The sequence below is a fragment of the Heterodontus francisci genome, chromosome X (genome assembly GCF_036365525.1).
Source record: "Heterodontus francisci isolate sHetFra1 chromosome X, sHetFra1.hap1, whole genome shotgun sequence".
Lineage (NCBI taxonomy): Eukaryota > Metazoa > Chordata > Chondrichthyes > Heterodontiformes > Heterodontidae > Heterodontus > Heterodontus francisci.
In genome coordinates this window covers 13,047,366-13,066,716 of record NC_090421.1, presented here as the reverse complement: position 1 = coordinate 13,066,716, position 19,351 = coordinate 13,047,366, and the positions used below count along the sequence as shown (strand labels likewise).

The window sequence follows — 19,351 nt, the reverse complement described above, 5'->3', positions numbered from 1 at the left end:
AAGTCCAGCATTCATAACACTAGAAAAGACTTATGAATTCCCTTTGACCTTGGCTGCTACTCTCTTCTCCTACTCTTTCCTTGCTGCTCTTATTTCTTTTCTCACTTCCCTTCTGATCTTTCTAAAATTAGCTTTGTTTTCACTTGTATTATTAATCTGACATCTGTCATATGCACCCTTTTTCTGCTTCATATTACTCTCTATCTCTTACATCCAGCTTTGTTTGTCCTACCTTTACCCCTCATGGCAATGTAACTCGACTGTACCCAAACTATCTCCTCTTTAAAGGCAGCCTATTGTTCCATTACAATTTTGCCTGCAAATCTTTGATTCCAATTTACCTGGGCCAGCTCTATTCTCACCCCATTGAAATTGCCCCCCCCCCCCCAATTAATTATTTTTACTCTGGATTGCTCCTTGTTTTTTTCCATAACAAACCTAAACTTTATGATACTATGATCACTGTCCTCTAAATGTTCCCCGACTGACACTTGATCCACTTGTCCCTCCTCATTCCCCAGAAGAAGAGTACGTGTGATTGTCCAAATATTACTCCTTTTACCTAACCTCAACATCTTACTTTGCGATATTGTATTCTGACTGCTCTCGGCCTTCCACACCCATCAGACATGAGCACCTGCTGGAGAGCCCAGAATTCAGAGCCGGAGCTTGGGTCTGGGTGAAAAAGGGGCTGTCTGGAGTGGAGTTCAAACCCTGCACTGACTCTGAGGTAGCAATGCTGCCCGTCAGCCAAAGGCCTCACACTTCAGTTTGTCCGAATGCAACGACATCAATATTTTATGTTTCTCACTCTGTCGTTTCACATTCAAAGTGAATATAGAATCAGAGTCATTACGGCACAGAAGGAGGCTATTCAGCCCATCGAGTCCATGCTGTCTCTCTGTAGAGCAATCCAGTCAGTCTCATTCCCCCACTCTATCCCTGTAGCCCTGCAATTTTATTTTCCTCAAGTGCCCATCCAACTTCCTTTTGAAATCATTCATCGTCTCCACTTCCATCACCCTTGTAGGCAGTGAGTTCCAGGTCATTACCACTCACTGCATAAAAAAGTTCTTCCTCACATTCCGCCACCCACCCCCCCCCCCCCCCCACTCACCTCCCACCACCCCCTCCCCCACTCACCTCCCACCAACCCCCCCCACTCACCTCCCCCCCCACCCCCCACTCACCCCACCCAGATCTCTTGCCCAAGATCTTAAATCTTTGTCTGAGTCCTTGTACCATCAGTTAATGGGAACAGCTTTTCTTTGTCTACCCTATCCAAACATGTCATAATCTCGTACACCTCTATCAGATCTCCCCTCAATCTCCTTTATTCCAAGAAGAACAAACCCAGCTTCTCCAACCTAACCTTGTAGCTAAAATCCCTCATCCCTGGAACCATTCTGGTAAATCTCCTCTGCACCTGCTTGAGGAGCCTCACATCCTTCCTAAAGTGTGGTGATCAGAACTGAATGCAATACTCTAGTTGTTGCCTAACCAGAACTTTATAAAGATTCAGCAAAATTTTGCTGCTTTTGTACTCAATACCTCTATTTATTGAGCCAAGATCCCATGTGCTTTGATATGTCCTGCCAGCTTCAAGGATCTACACACATGAATCCCCTGGTCCCACTGTTCCTGTGCACTCTTTAGAACTGTGCCATTAAGTCTATATTGCCTCTCTCTATCCCTTCTGCCAAAATGCATTACCTCACATTTCCCTGCATTAAATTCCATCTGCCACTTGTCTGCCCATTCTGCTAGCCTATCAATGTCCTGCTGCAGTTGACTGGTATCATCCTCACCGTTTGCAACACCTCCACTTCATTGAGTGTAATGTACTTTGAGATGTCTGGTGGTCATGAAAGGTGCTATATAAATGCAAGTCTTTTTATTTGTGCCATACAGGTGCCAGAAAATGACTATCACCAAGAGAGTTTAACCACCCTCCCATGACATTCAATGGCATTAGCATTGTTGAGTCCCCTATTGTTTTTGCGGTCAACTTTGACCAGTAACTTAACTGTGCCCACCACAAATACTGTGGCCACAAGAGCAGGTCAGAGGTTGGGTATTCTGTGGTGACTAACTCACCTCCTGACCTCCCAAATCCCATCTGCAAGGCACAAGTCAGGAGTGTGATGGAATACTCTCCACTTGCCTGGATGAGTACAGCTCCAACACTCAAGAGCTCGACTCCATCCAGGACAAAGCAGCCCCCTTGATCAGCAACCCATCCACCACCTTAAACATTTACTCCCTCCACCATTAGCACACCGTGGCTGCAGTTTGCATTACCTAAAAGATGCACTGCAACAACTCATCAAGGCTTCTTCAACAACACCTCCCAAACCTGCAACCTCCAGGAGAGCAAGTGCATGGGAACACCACCTCCAAGTCATATCATCCTCACTTGTTAATATAATCACCATTCTTGCATTGTCACTGGATCAAAATCCTGGAATTCCCTCTAACAGCAGTGTGGGAGTACCTTGATCATTCAGACTGCAGCAGTTCAAGGTGGCAGCTCACCACCTCAAGGTCATTTAGAAATGGGCAAACAAATGCAGGTCTTAACTGACATCCATGAATTTTAAAAAAACATAGATAGTGGGGTGCAGTCAGAGGGTAGACTACTCAACCATCTCCTTGCTTTTCTCTCAACCTTGCCCCTACCCCCAACAGGAGAGAAGAAACAAAGCCCCAAGTCAGGGAAGAGAGAATACTGAAGACCCTTGAATATGATTTAATGCAATGTTTGCTGTATGGTTGTTAGGGGATTGCCCTTCTCATATAGCACCAAGATATTGTTCAAAAGTCTACAATTAGCAAAGGACCGGGGAGGCAGTGGTGTAGTGGTAATGTCACTGGACTAGTAATCTAGAGGCCTAGGTGAATGCTCTAGAGACATGGGTTCAAATCCCACCATGTCAGATGGAGACATTTGAATTCAATTAATAAATCTGGAATTTAAAACAAGCTGTTCTAATGACGACCATGAAACCATAGTTGATTGTTAAAAAACCCATCTGGTTCACTAATGCTCTTTAGGGAAGGAAATCTGCCATCCTTACCTGGTCTGGCCTACATGTGATTCCAGACCCACAGCAACGTGGTTGACTCTTAAATGTTCTCTGAAATGACTTAGCAAGCCACTCAGTCCAAGGGCAATTAGGGATGGGCAATAAATACTGGCCTAGCCAGAAACACCCATATCCCATGAATGAATAAAAAAAATGGAGAAGAATGTCTTGACAACATCCAGTAACATCACAACTGATATGTTTCACTAGAGACCCATGCTGGTGGATACTGCCATTGCAGATTCTTCTCCAAGATTGGAGATGAAATGGCTATGTTCTGTGAAGGTTTCAAAGATAAGGGCGCTTTGCCATTTTTAAAAGTTAAGTATTTACATTAAAGTTGCAATATTTGTGTAGTCATTTTTCATTACACAAGAAATATTGTCGACACCACTCAGATTTATGATAATTCAAGTTGTGAATACAAGGTCCTTAAATGACTTTGGAATAACAGTGTTAATTTTAATTTCCATTACTTGACCAGTGCCATTTCATCAGCTGCTTAATGCTCCTTTTTCATTCCCTATCAGTACAAGCAAGCCATGGGATGCCAAGAGTGGAATATTCAGTCACGTGCAATGCTGTGCATCATGTACCAAATATAGTGAATTGCACTATTTTGTAAATGTTAATGAACAATTTCAAAAATGTGCACTTGAAAATGTCTGTGGTTTGATTTAATTGTACTTGCACATCTCGATTGCTGCACTCAAATTTATGAACCACTTTGTTCACCCAAATAATTAGTTACAACAAAACCATGATGTGCAATAATTTACAAAGTTATTCTCCCTACCCCCAAAAAAATGTTTTAATAAACTTTTCAGAATGAAAACCAGTAGCTCACCTAAAATTCACTCACAGATACAAGCAACAGACAGATCTGGAAAATAAAAATCTGGGCTGGGGTTTTCTGCTGTGCATTGCCAACCCATAATTTTGGCTGCCATATTCACCTATGTTACAACAGCAACTACACTGCAATAGCAATTCACTGCCATTGAAATGTGTTGGGATACCCAGAGGATGTGAAAGTGCTATATAAATGCAAGTCTACCCTTTCTCACTGTGAAATTTATATACACACAAGCTAAATATTGTGGATGCTGGAAATCTGAGCTAACAGAAAATGCTGGGAATACTCAGCGGGGCTGGCAGCATCTGCAGCGAGAGAAAGAGTTAATGTTTCAGGTCGGTGATCTTTCATGGTCCAAGCAAGTTCCAGATTTGCAATCATTTGTGTGAAGTGTCTCTTGACGTCACCTCCTGAACAGTCTAGCTCCAATTTTAAGGAGCTGCCCCCTTGTACTGGAATCCTCCCCACCCTCCTCCCAGAGGAAATAGTTTCTCATTAGCTACCCTCTCAACTTATTTAATTGTCTGAAAACCACCCCATAATCTTTTATATTCAAGGGAATACAAGCCTAGTCTATGCCACCTGTTCTCAAAGTAACCCACTAACTCTAGGATCATGCTGGTAAATCTGCATGGCACCACCCTCATGAGATAAAGGCCAACATTCCATGAGCTTTTTCCATTCTTTTTTGTCCCTATAGTGATTTCTGTATTTGGACCCCTAAATCACTCTGCTCATCCAATTCCTCACTTTAGAAGATACTCTGATCTCTCTCTTTAGTCCAAAGTGGGTGACTGTACACTTTCCTACATTGAATTTCATCCGCCAGAATTTTGCCCACTCACTTAAATCGATCAACATCCCTTTGCAACTATATCTCCCATTTTTACTATTTACTGTGCCAACCGACAATGTTGTCAGCAAACCAGAAAGCTCTGTTCATTCAGCCAAGTCATTTCTAAATAGTGAAAAGTCGAGACCCCAATACAGCTCTCTGAGGCACAGCACTAAATCACATCCTGTTAATTTAAGTACATATCCATTACCCCAACTCTATCTTCTACTCCTAACCAAATCCCCATCCAAGCTAATAAGTCGCCTCCAATTTCACCATCTCATTTCAGCCTTTTATGTGGAACCTAGTGAATGCTCCTGAAGTTCATGTCAATATGAAATATGGACAGTTGCTTATCTACCATAAATAAAAACAAAAATGCTGGAAATACTCGGCAGGTCTGCAGCATCTGTGGAGAGAGAAGCAAAGTTAACTTTTCAGGTCCGACGTGACCTTCATCAGAACTGGCAAAGGTCAGAAATGTAATAGGTTTTAAACAAATAAAGTGGGGGTGGGGCAAAAGATAACAAAAGGCAAGATGTTGATAGGACAGAGGGTCACAGAATAACTGACAAGGTGGTCATGGGCAAAAGAAAAGAGTGTGTTAACAGTGTGGTGAAAGACAAAGCGTTAGTGCAGAGAGGGTATTAAATGACAAAATAATGAAAGCCCTAGCCAAAAGCACAAACATGAAAAAAGTGGGCAGGCACATGGATAAAAAAAATTGAATGATGCAACAAACTAAAATAAAATGAAATAAAAATAAAAAGTAAAACTAACAAGGAAAGGGGGAGGGCCAGTTATGCTCTGAAATTATTGAACTCAATGTTCAGTCCGGCAGGCTGTAGTGTGCCTAATCGGTAAATGAGATGCTGTTCCTCGAGCTTCGCGCTTGATGTTCACTCGAACACTGTAGCAATCCCAGAACAGAGATGTGGGCATGAGAGAAGGGAGGGGCGGTGGTGTTGAAATGGCAAGCAACCGGAAGCTCGGGGTCATGTTTGCGGACTGAGCGGAGGTGTTCCGCAAAGTGGTCACCCAATCTGCGTTTGGTCTCCCCAATGTAGAGGAGACCACATTGTGAGCAGCGATACAGTATACTACATTGAAAGAAGTACAAGTAAATCGCTACTTCACCTGAAAGGAGTGTTTGGGGCCTTGGATAGAGGAGAGATGAGGTAAAAGTGCAGGTATTACACCCTCCTGCGATTGCAGGGGAAGGTGACGAGGCGTCGGGGGTAATGGAGGAGTGGACCAGGGTGTCGCAGAGGGACCATTCCCTTCAGAATGCTGACCGGGACAGGAGGGGAAGATGCGTTTGGTAGTGGCATCACACTGGACGTGGCGGAAATGGCAGACGATGATCTTTTGGAAGTGGAGGCTGGTGCGGTGGAACGTGAGGACAAGGGGAACCCTGTCACGGTTCTGGGAGGGACAGGGGTGCGGAAAATGAGCCGGACATGATTGTGGGCCCTGTCAACCACAGTGTGTGTGGGGGGGGGGGGGGGGCGGGGGGGGGGAGGGAGAACCTCGGTTAAGGAAAAAGGAAGACTGTTGTAGAAGGTTGCAGAGCAGATGCATTGGAGACAGAGGAACTGCTGTTTAACACCCCATCTGCACTAATGCTTTTGTCTTTCACACGATTAACATTGCCTTTGCCCCATGACCACCTTGTCAGTTATTCTGTGACCCTCTGTCTGATCAACACCTTCCCTTTTGTTCTTTCGCCCCACCTCCACTTTATTTACTTAAAACCCATTACATTTCTAATTTTTGCCAGTTAACTCTGCTTCTCTCGCCACAGATGCTGCCTGACCTGCTGAGTATTTTTCAGTACTTTTTGTTTTTATTTCAGATTTCCAGCATCTGCAGTATTTTACCTTTATTTTAGTGTTTAATTCACTGCCACTTCTCGTGCAGGAATGCCTACCTTGAAGAAGTTCTGCTCTCATCTCTGACGGGAGTTTCATTTGTCCCTTTTACCTTGTTCACCTTCATTGCTTTCTATTTCCCTCTTGGTGTTTGATAAAGTGTCTATCAAAACTCGTTTTCATATCCACATCTCCTTCCTTGGTGACTGTCTCCAGCTCAGACTTATTCCATGTGGATTTCAACTGCAGTTTCACCCATCCGGTTTTGAATCCACCCAGGATTACAGGTATCTGAGAAATACGTTCCTCAGACTGCTGTTCTCACCGCATTCTGAGATCCACACAGTGCCATGCGCCGCCACATATACACACTGGACCTCTCTCTAGAAGCACCGCCTCACCTTATCTCAAAGCTGTCCTACTCCAGTTTCATTTTATCCTTCATCTTATCAGACGCATTAACAAAAAAAATGTTTTTTCTTCCTTTCAGCTGTTAAGGAATTCAATCTCCAGCAGCGGATGGGGACGAATGCCACTCCAGCTCCTCCTTCCCCTCTCTGATACTGAATGATCTGTACTCAAAGGACTCAGTTTTATCCCCTTACGCCCCCACCTCAATGAATTTCGCGCTCGGCATGACGTTGAGCTCTTCTTCCATCACCTTCGCCTCCGTGCTCACTTCTTTGACCGGGAGTCCTCCCCCCGACCAGTGGACCCATTCACCCACCTCCAGCATTCTCCCTCCACCTGGACCCCTCCCTCTGGCCCTCTTACCCGCTCTTGATCTTTTCATTGAAAACTGTTGGCGCGACATTGGTCATCTCAATTTCTCTCCCCCTCCTCATTCCTCTAACCTGTCCCCCTCTGAACTTGCTGCACTCCGTTCTCTCAGGTATAACCCTGACATTGTGATCAAACCTGCAGACAAGGGTGGTGCTGCCATTGTCTGGCATACCGACCTCTACCTTGCAGAGGCTCAGCGCCAACTCTGACACTTCTTCCTACCTCCCCCTGGACCATGACCCCACCCACCGAACACCAAGCTACTGTCCACAGGACTGTCACTGACCTCATATCCTCCGGATATCTTCCCTCTGCAGCTTCCAACCTCAGTCCCACAACCCCAGCCTGCTTCTACCTCCTTCCTAAAATCCACAGGACTATCCTGACAGACCCATCGTTTCAGCCTGTTCCTGCCCCACTAAACTTATTTCTTCCTATCTTGACTCTATCTTTTCGCCCCGGTCCAGTATCTTCCCATCTACATCAGTGACTCTTTTGACACCCTACATCATTTTGACAATTTCCAGTTTCCTGGCCCTAACCGCCTCCTCTTCACTACAGATGTCCAATTTCTCTACACCTCCATCCCCGCCAGGACAGTTTGAGGGCTCTCTGCTTCTTCCTTGAACAGAGGCCCAACCAGTCCCCATCTACCACCACCCTCCTCCGTCTGGCTGAACGTGTTCTCACATTGAACAACTTCTCCTTCAACTCCACTCACTTCCTTCAAGTAAAAGGTATTGCTGTAGGTACCTGGATGGATCAGAGTTCTGCCTGTACATTTGTGGGATATGTCGAACATTCCTTGTTCCAGTCCTACTCAGGCCCCCTCCCACAACTCTTTTTCTGGTACATTGATGACTGTATCGTTGCCATTTCCGGCTCCCGCCCCAAACTGGAAAACTTCAACTTTGCTTCCAATTTCCACCTTTCTCTCACCTTTACATGGTCTATCGCCGTCACTTCCTTTCCCTTCCTCCACGTCTGGGGATAGGCTGTCGACGAATATTCATTATAAGCCCACCGACTCCCACAGCTACCTTCACTACACTTCCTCACACCCTGCCTCTTGTAAGGACTCCACTCCATTCTCCCAGTTTCTCCGTCTCAGACGTATCTGCTCTGATGATGCAACATTCCACAACAGTGCTTCTGATGTGGCTTCCTTTTTCCTTAACCAAGGAATCCCCCCCCCCCCCCCACTGTTGTTGACAGGGCCCTTGATCGTGTCTGGCCCACTTCCCACACCTCTGCCATCACCTTCCCCTCCCAGAACTGCAACAGGGTTCCCCTAGCTCCTTAAAATTGGAGCTAGACTGTTCAGGGGGTGACGTCAAGAAACACGTCGCACAAATGATTGCAAATCTGGAACTTGCTTGGAACATGAAAGATCACCGACCTGAAACATTAACTCTTTCTCTCCACAGATGCTGCCAGACCTGAGTATTTTCCAGCACTTTTTGTTTTTGTTTCAGATTTCCAGCATCTGCAGTATTTTGCTTTTATTTACTTATCTACCATGTTTGCTAACTCGTCAAAAAAAATTCAACTAGGCTGATTAGACATGACTTGCCCTTTACACATCCATGCTGGCTCTCTAATCAGCTCATATTTATCGAAATGCTGAGGTCAGATGGCTTCATTTCACTGCATTATCTAAACCCCTTGACTTTTAAAGCTTTAAATAAATATAATCTAATATTGGGTGACGTGTAAAGGCTTTCACCCATTAAGCACTCGATTCAGGAAAAAATGGTTGAACACTACATAAACTGGATACTGTGTTTTTATTAAACATTATTCAATCAATCACAGTGTTGCCCAAATATTTTAAGGATTGGAAAAAGTAGGTATCTACTTGGTTTAAGTACGGCAAACTTTCATTGCAGTTGTTGCATTATTCACAAAGCTAATCCATATGTTCTTGAATTACAAAGCAGTTAGCACAAAAAAAATTCAAGTTAAGAGACAAACATATACACAAACTTTAAGATGACTGATTAGCTACCAGAGACAAATATCTGGCAGCCACGATATCTAATCGTGAAAGGCAAGGTGGATCCTGTTGCCATGTTAGCTTTTGTTAAAGCAACAAGTTGCCATTTCAAGATTGCCATGAGGTAATCTTAGTCATTGGTTTTGAAATTAAAAAAGGATGCAATTAGGTCTCTGACTTTAGCTAACTTGGCAGAAACAATACTATTGGGAAGGAAATACATCCCAAATAGCTTGAAGCCAGTGATGGCATCTAAAGACTGAATTGTTGGCATTATCGGAAGCTCTATTGTCTAGGTTTCTACCTGCATACTGATGCATAGCAATCCCAATAATTTCTGGCACTAGGTTGCACAGCTTTCTTACCCTTAGATTTGTCACCTGTACAGCTTTATACTTTCAATTTAAGAGACAAATCTATTTTGGGATAAAAACATTACATTCATTGCTCATTCTTCACATTAATCAACAGTCCTTACCTCTCATGGAAACACATTTGTTTGTAGGCCAAGGAGGATGTCTAACTGCCTATCGGTTTTGCTAACAAGGTTCATTACCAAGAAACACACAAGTTTTTAGCACTACCCATACACACCATTTCCACCACAAAAAGACTGCATCAGAAACATAAAATTCCACTTCAGCTCAATAAAAATGCAAAATTCTGACCATTCTTCTGCAGGTTCATTTATTATCTATTGTGATCAGTGATCACAAATATGCCATTACACATGGCTAAGTGCAAATTGGCTGCGTCATGTGCCAACACCCGAAGATGTGTTGATTTATACCAAGAGTCATGTGTCCCTAGAAGTCCATATCATCAGAATCTGTGCTGCTTGATGACTGTGCTTCTTCTTGGCTTTCCCCCCACACAAAGCGGTAATTATCTTCCAACTGCTGCTGCCTCTGTTGTTCTTTGTAAACCTCCTCAGTACCACCAGTCTGTTTGAAAAATATAAATATTTAAGATTTTTAATTATACACACTGAATGCACATTTCCATTTGTCAAATGGCCTGCCAGATTTCAAAAAGCAAAGAGAAAAAGTAATTTTTCCTCCCAATCTCGCTCCTTAATGCTTCTGCCTTTTCACAATGGTCAGTTCTATTCCTGCTCCTTCAAATGATTGCAGCCAGACTGCTGTTAAGCCTGGTCCATTACTGTATTTGATTATGGAACATCCCCCTGGTCAACATAATTGCCTGGAACTCCATGCCCTGCACATGACTTGGATACCTTTACATTGGCATCCAGATGGGTACTGAGAGGGCCAAAATGGCAGGTCTTGGAAGGGAGAGGAACAGTTTAAAACAAAAGGGAATTGAGGAAGTGGGCATAAAACAAATTAATACAAGTTGCATTTTTTTTTTTTAGCCAATTTTCCAGTATATTGGATGTACCCATACTGAGCTTCTCCAAATTTGGATATAAATCAACCCTCAGAACCAAAAACAGTTTTTAAGAACTGATCAGCAACAGATTGAAAGGGTGGTGGGTGGAATTTTCAGAGGCCCCACACCATCAGCGAATGAATTATCAGAAAATGGTAGGTGCATTGTATTAGATATTAATGCACAGAAAATAGCATGCAATGCACCAGTGACTGCCCACTGTGCAAGGCCTAGCTCGTGAGCCAGGGTCTCAGCAAATTCCATCATGTCTATGAATTGAGAAGGCATGTGGAAATCACTGTTCTGAACATCCTCTGTGGAGGAAACAGCATCACAATCTTGCTCATTGCAAATTCTCTAGTAACAGTGCAGTAGAAACAAACATTCTCAGCAGTTATAAGAACAGAAAATGCTGTAAACACTCGCAGATCTGGCAGCATCTGTGTGGAGAGAAATAGGGTTAACGTTTCATGTCTGTGACCTTTCATCAGATGAAAAGGTTTTAATGAAAGGCCACAAACCTGAAACGTTAACCCTATTTCTCTCTACACAGATGCTGCCAGACCTGAGTATTTCCAGCATCCGCAGTATTTTGCTTTTGTATTCTTACCAGTAAGTTGATGAGAAGCTCTCTGAAGGATTTGGTGTCTTCTTCTGATAGCCAATGCATATCATCATCGTCCCCAAGTGATCCTGTTGTTACAATCTTCACTTCGATTTTACCTGAAAATAAATTCAATATTTATATTGTGAATTGTCACTGCATCCTTATAAACTTTACTCTGCAGAAACAGCAATGTTATTAAAATACAAATATTTAATTTTTTTGCAGCCAATAAAAAACATGCTTCAGTTTTTGTATCCCTAATTACTCTATTGCCATAAGCTACTTCAGGTTGAACTGAACACACAAAAGGACAGATTTACATAGCGTTCAATAAAATTCTGTACTATTTCAAGATAGAAGCCGCATTTCTCACAGCGCTTCATTCAGTCTTCCCCCTCATCTCACCACTCCACTATTTTACTTGGCTGTGGTCACTTATTCAAAATATATGACTTGCCAATCTTTTGGCAAGAATGCTGTGAAATGATGTCACCACTGAAACAACACTCTTGTATACAGTGGCTTTTAAAACTCAGTGGGGTGGGAAAACCCCCTTGCAAATATTTACATATTCCCAGGGCTTCCATCCCAACGTCTAAAAAAGCAATGCCAGCTACCCAAAGCAGAACTCTGCTTCCACCAGGGGAGAACAGTTCTTGGTATGCTGCAACAGAAATAACACACTAGTTAATGAATCCCAGTTGCTCACTATTTCACCACCCACCCCCCCCCCACCACCCTACTCTCATGCCCACATTTCTGTCCTTGGCCTACTGCAGTGTTCCAGTGATCAACAAAAGCTCGAGTAACAACACCTCATTTTCTGAATAGGCACTCTATAGCCTTCCAGACTCATTGAGTTCAATGATTTCAGAGCATGACTGGCCCTTTTTTTAAAAAATTATTTTATTTCATCAGTTTTTTTTAAACCATGTGCCTGCCTAAAACTTGGTATTTCATGTTTGCATTTTTGGACAAAGCTGTTCATTATTCTGTCATTAACACTCTCTCTGCACTAATGCTTTGTCTTTTACCACACTCCTTTGCTTTTGCCCCATGACCTCCTTGTCAGTTAATCACTCCAGCCCTCTGTCCTATCACACACCTTCCCTTTTGTTCTTCCCCGCCCCCACTTCACTTGCTTCAAACCCATTGCATTTCTAACCTTTGCCAGTTCTGATGAACGGTCACAGACCTGAAACGTTAACTCTGCTTCTCTCTCCAGATGCTGCCAGACATGCTGAGTTTTTCCAGCACCTTGCTTTTATTTCAGATTTCCAGCATCCGCAGTACTTTGCTTTTCTTTTTCTAGTAAATGAATAGCTGGGTGCCCTAGTTCAAAAGACTACACTATCTACCTCTCCTTTACATTTGTATTGTGAAATAATTTGATGCAAAATGTGCTCTTATAATTTACTAAAAAATGTTACAGTAACCAAATTTTAAGTGAGCTGCCCAAATGGGGCACGAAATAAGACAAAAAGCTCAATTAAATGTAGAGGAACAGTAGTCATGGAAGGAATTACTTAAGTACACTAGCTTCTGGTTCTTAACTGGAAACACATTAGGGAGAGGATCAAAGTGCTTCCTCAAACACATGGGGTGGAGGGGTATTGACTCATGTATTGTTTGACCACCTGGGGCCTGGTTTAATATGCAGCATAAAAATGAAGTCTGGCAGGAAGTGCTCAAAAATTGGTTGGTGGCAGCTCTAAATTTCAGGAGAATTTTTTTTGTTTTAGAGAAAGTAAGATGGCTCCATATTTTTCCACACAAACCACACTGAATAAATGACCAAATAGTACCGTTATATATTTTGGAATTGTACAGAAGCTAGGATGCAGAACAAGCCACACTTCTCAACTCTAATTCTTCTGTACCTTCAGTTGTTGAACAGATGAGTTGCTTTAGGGTCACGTTTGTTTGTAGAAAGGAACACATACTCAAGCACATGGATTAATGGAGGATGACAATAATGGAAAACCATCACAATACTGCAAGTACCAGGATTATAGCACATTAAAAATAATAAACCACGATCAAGTTAACCTATCGACCTTGGATCATAGATAATTTAATAATCAATTAGGCTGAACCTGTAAAGTCTGGCAAAACATAGGAAATGAATGGCATCTTGCAAGGCTGCATTTTCCTGCTGTCAGTGACATACACAGGTACAGTCTATTCCTCTCAAACTGGAATCCGGTTCATTCTAATTAATTCTGAGATGGCATGACTAAAGCATCCCCCCACCACATTTTAAATGAACTCTTGGTCCCCATCGCAATAGAGGGGACGCAGGAAGGTATATTGTTGCAGTATAAATAATGTCCAAACTACCTTCGGCTTTCAATCCTGCTTTCTCCAGCTGCTCTTTCACCACATTCTGAATTTGCCGGAGCTGGGGGTCTGTACCACTCATTTCACGCACTTTCATCTCTTTATGTAGCGGGCTGCCTGGGTTGATTTTTGTGACGCGGACTTTAACGTGCCCCTCAGTCTCTTCATCGGTTTCTGAAATGCAGCAGGAAGTCAGTAGCAAAGGTTCAAAGGCTATTTGAGTTTTTAAAAAATGGTACATAAATCCTAGCATCTTATAATACTTAAAAACCTTCAGTTTCTACAAAATTGCCTGCACCCCTGCACTTGGATAGTTGCTAACAGTCTTCAAAAAAAAACTTAAGAGGCCACCATCAGGACACAGAACTGAATGCAAAATATCCTCATTAAGATTGGGATGTTAAAAAAGGCTCACGTTTTACTGGTGATGCTCTTGCCCTAAATCATTTGGCTGAAACCCGTGGATAGCCTGGTTCAGGCGCTGGCAAGACCAACTTCAAAAGAAAGGGTTGATCAACCGAAGCACATTGATTGGTGGGTATTATTCAAACACTTCTGTAGTGGACAAGTGCCTTTAAAGGTATAATTCTGAACATGCAGGATAAAAGCATACCTACGAATCAGTAAGCATAGACTAAACTAAGTGTGGCTCTGAATGGGTGAGCAAAAATAAAACAGAGGAAGGACAACCTCTACAATTCCTGCAAGGAGAAAGGCAAAAGGACTCAACAGGATGAATATTCTTTCAGTACTATAAGAGGACAATGGAGGAGAACACGACAATGTTAATAGTACTGAAACAACAACTTTTATTTATATAGCACCTTTAAAGTAGTATGCCATCTCATGGCACTTATAATAATGGAATCAATCAGCAGTAAATTTAAGGATTCTGTAATAACCCAAGAAACAGGATGAGCATCAAGGCAGTTAATATTCTCAATGATTATTTCCTCCAATTAGTCAGAAGGGGCACCACAAACTACATGCCTTCCCCAAGTAGAATTAATGACTTAGATATAAATGCGTTCAAAGTTCTAAACAGGCTAAAAGAGGTTACAACAAATTTAAATGAACAGGGACAGATGATATATATTCCAAAGTATTAAGAGCACCAAAAGTGGCAATGGGAGGCATTGATAATGATAAGCAGGGAGCCAATGTTCCTGTTGGCTGGAAAAAGACTAACAGGGTCCATTTTCAAAAAGGAAAACAGACAGAGACAACTACAGACCTATTAATCTTCAACATCATGCAAAATAATGGATTATATCAGGAGTAAACATGAGGCTCATCTGCAATAGCCAAACAAACAGCAGTGAGTACGGACTCAAAGGGAAGACCTTGTCCAACAAACCTCCACCTTTCAAGGCGACAACCTAAGGGCATTGCAAAAAAGTCCTACAAAATAGGTGCGCCTAGACTTCCAAAAAGCTTTCGCTAGCTCAAAACTGTGGGGATTCAAGGTAAACAGCTAAGAAATACAGTGGGTACTTGTTAAAGGAGTTAAGTCAGGGCAAGTAGTACAAAGTGGGGTGCTCCAGACCTCAGTACTGGGACCACTACTGTTTGTATTTTAATCAACCACTTGGATTTAGAAATTCATTATAAATTGGTCAAACTTGCAGACGATACCAAATTAGGAGGGAGGAAGAGTTAATTGAGGAAACTCAGGAAATGTAAAACAAGTGGACCAAATATGTAAATGTGCATTAAAGAGAGAGATGAAATTTATTGTGGATACTGGAAGAACACAAAAAAGGGGCAATATACACATACTTCCATGAATGGTTTCAAAATAGTTAAAGATGAAATTGAGATAGACAAAGGGGTCTCAGTAGACTCAAAACTCAACATATCCAACCATCAGAGAGCAGTAATTAATAAAAGAATAGTGAAGTACATAGCCAATACAGAGAATATAAGTCTGAAAAAGAGTCATGCTCTGATCATATACTACCCTGATCAGACCAACTGTATCCAGTTCTTATCAAGAAGAAAAAAAATCAAGCACTGGAGAAGTTGCAGTAAAAGGGCCATGAGACTCATTCCTGGCATCAGAGGTCTGAATTATGGGGAAAGATTTGAGAGAGACTTTTCAGTCTTCAAAAAGACTATTAAGAGGGGATTGGAAAGTACTGAACAAGACATTAAACTATGGAAATTCTAACTAAAGTGATCGTTTGAATCCCCACTGTCTTACACTAATTAAAAAGGAAATTTAGGACTGATGTAAGGATGTTCTTCACAAGTTGATCACTACAGAAAACATATTCTCAGATAAGTGCAAGGCAAAAACCCTGCAATCATTCAAGAAATAGGTGTTGCAGAGAAAGGAAGAGATAAAAGTAGAAACAGAAACTTATAGCACAGCAGGAGGCACGTTATATTTGTGCTGGGTCTTTGAAAGAACAGTCACACTTAGTCCCACAACCCCATTTTTGTCTGTAACCCTCCAAGCTTCTTATCCTTAGTGCCTGTCAACTCCCTTTCAAACTTATTTATGGAATCAGCTTCCATCACCTTTTCAAGTCGTGTTCTAGATCCCAACAACTCAATGAAAAAAAATTTTCATTTCCCCTGCAGATCTTTTTCCAATGACTTTAAATATTGGACCACTGGCTATTGATCCACTTGCCAGAGGTAATAATATTTCTCCATCAAAACCTCTCATTTTGAAAATGTCTATTTGGTCACCTCTTAACCTTCTCTGTTTCAAGGCGAACAGCCCTAACTCTTCCACAATCACCTCATAACTGAAGTGTCTCATTGCTGGCATCAACCTAATAAATCTCCTCTGTACCCTAAGGCCTTTACATCTTTCCTGAAGTGTATTGCCCAGAATTGACAACAATTCTCCAGCTGAGGGCTAACCAGTGATTTATAAAGTTCTACCTTGATCTCTGCTTTTATATTCCATGACTATTTATAAACCCAAGTAACCCAGATACTGTTTCGAAAAGATCTCATCACTAATCCTGCCACCTTTATGAACTTGTGTATATGGACATTATATACACACACCTCCCTGCTCACCCACAATTTTCAAAATGCGCAATTTATAGCATACTGTCTTTCCATATTGAACTACCACCACCTCACATTGAGTTCAATCTGCCATGTTTCTGCCCATTTCACCATTCTGGCTAAGGAACCCTGAAGTCTACAACTTTGCCAAGTTCTATATCATCTGCAAACTTTATAATGCTGCTCCCAAATCTAGGTCATTCATAAAAATCGGAGAGTAATGGACCCAAAACTGACCCTTGGGTAACACCACTGCAAACCACCTCCCTGCCTGAAAAACATCCAACCATAACCACCCTCTGCTTCCTGCCAATTCCATCTACTTCACAAGCCTATGCAGCTTTCCAAAAGTCCGTATAAATATACAAACATCTTCTGCACTACCTTGATCAATCTTCTCTGTTACCTCAAAAATATTCAAGTTAGTCAGACACGATTTGCCTTTAACATGTCCATGCTGATTCTCCTCGATTACCCATGCCTTTCGAAATTAATCCTTACAATGATTTCCAATAACTTCCCCCTCCGCCAATTCAGCCGAATGGCCTGTAGTTTCCTGGTTTACCCCTCCCCACTTTACTGAATAGTGATGTAACATTAGCAACCCTTCAGTCCTCCAGCACTACTCGTGTATCCATTGAGGAATGAAAGATTGTAACCAATGCTTCTATTTCTACCTTTGCTTCTTTCAACAACCAAGGATGCACTCCATCTAGGCCAGGTAACTTACCAACTTTCAATAATTTTTTTAGTACACCTTCTCTCATCCTGCCCATAACTTCCCCTCCTGTTTTCACATAACCTTCATACCATCCACTTATGTGAAAGCAGATGCAAAGTCCTCATTTAGTACTTTTGCCATGTTCTCTGCCTCTACAGGAAGGGAAGAAAAAAAAGAAAAAACCCACAAGGACTGTGGAGGTGAAGTAACAAAAATGGGTGCTGTGTACCTCCTGTATGTTTTGAAGAGCGACTGGGACTACCTTTTGCTGCGTGCCTATCCTCTTCGTTTGAATCTTTTTCTTCAAGCTTGCTAATGAGCTTGTTTAGGGTAGTAGCCAAGGTCTTGGAGGCTTGATTGCGATCAAATTCCCCTTTGAGACCCTCTGCTTCAAGTTCATCTTGTGCCTGTAAAACATTGTTATGCATGATTCCATCACAAAATGATGTCCTGTCCTGCTGCTCCCAGCTTGTGGTTACACCAAACAACTGATTACAAAGAATGCATTTTAGTTAAGAGGTATAATGTTTATCCTTTGAGTAAGGAAGGCCTTAACAAAGAATAGGTCAATTCCTAGCAATCTGCTGCAGAAGACACTAATATGGCTATAGTACCAGTTGCATGATACCATGCATCTTCAAGTCACAGATCACATTCCAATTGGGTACTGCCTGTGTGGAGTTTGCAAGTTCTCCCTGTGTCTGTGTGGGTTTTCGCCGGGTGCTCCGGTTTCTCCCACAGCCAAAGACTTGCAGGTTGATTGGTAAATTGGCCATTATAAATTGCCCCTAGTATAGGTAGGTGGTAGGGGAATATGGGATTAGTGCAGGATTAGCATAAATGGGTGGTTGATGGTCGGCACAGACTCGGTGGGACGAAGGGCCTGTTTCAGTGCTGTATCTCTAAATAAATAAATAAATATGCCCCAAAACACTTGAGGTGGCAACTAAGCTAATGGGCAAGGATGAACCAAAGAATATCATTTATATTTTCAGAGGCATTTGATTAATTTTTCCCTTTGGAAACTTTGAAAGATTATGAAGGTTCACTGCATTAATGTCACATTAGTAAAATCAATTTGTGCTTGCTATTGCATGACAGTTAGCCATGAAACAAAAAACTCTAGGGGACAGTGACTGCTGCAATATGGGTCTTTTCTGGGTCCTTCCTGTTCAGACTATTTAAATTAGAGATTTGGGCAAATAAATTTTAGTGCTGAAATATCAGAGTCCAAAAAGTAAAGGCTAGTCTTGGGGTCAAAACAAAATCAAGTATACTACTGAACAAACTGGGTATGGCCAGCACTTCATTAAAAAAGACAACTCTAGATTGCGACATTTCACCACAACCTACTTGCTGTATCTTACCCACTTCTCCCACTAAAAGAAATCTGGTGAAGTAGCAGTGAGGGACTACCTGGGGGGTTGCCAGGGGAATTTAAATACAGATTGTATTTGGATTGCCATAACAAGGTTCAAGGTAAAGATTAAGCAGGTTAATAAGGCCATTAAAAAATACTGGGGTTCAATTTCCAGAGGGATAGAATTGAAAAGCAGACAGGTTATATTAAACATGTTTAGAACCTTGATTGGACCAAACTTGTAATAGTGTGAACAGTTTTTGTCTGTTTCCTAAAAAGGATACAGATACTGGAGAAGGTGCAAAAAAGATTTACTAGAATCGTACCAGATCAGTTATATTCATCAGGAAAGACTGACCAGGCTGGGGCTCTTTTCTCTAGAAAAGGGAAGTCTGAAGGGTGACCTGGTAGCAATAGGATTACGAAAGGGTTTAGTAATTGCAGGAGAGATCAGAACTAGGGAATAAATAGGATAGT

At 42.0% G+C, this 19,351-nt stretch overlaps 1 protein-coding gene across 4 annotated transcripts in view; it reads right to left on the bottom strand.

Annotated features, from left to right (window-relative positions):
• Positions 1-9,200: 9,200 nt before the first annotated feature.
• The window catches only part of os9 (OS9 endoplasmic reticulum lectin), a 65,515-nt gene continuing 55,364 nt past the window's right edge, over positions 9,201-19,351 (bottom strand). For 3 of the 4 annotated variants that reach the window (XM_068024757.1, XM_068024758.1, XM_068024762.1), the window contains 4 exons: positions 17,744-17,921; positions 13,767-13,940; positions 11,430-11,542; positions 9,201-10,371 (listed from right to left, as the gene is read on the bottom strand). In XM_068024757.1, the coding sequence (XP_067880858.1) occupies positions 10,234-10,371; positions 11,430-11,542; positions 13,767-13,940; positions 17,744-17,921 (603 nt within the window). In that variant the 3' untranslated portion in view covers positions 9,201-10,233. The remainder of the gene's footprint in view (positions 10,372-11,429; positions 11,543-13,766; positions 13,941-17,743; positions 17,922-19,351) is intronic. The other variant, XM_068024759.1, reaches the window with a different exon arrangement.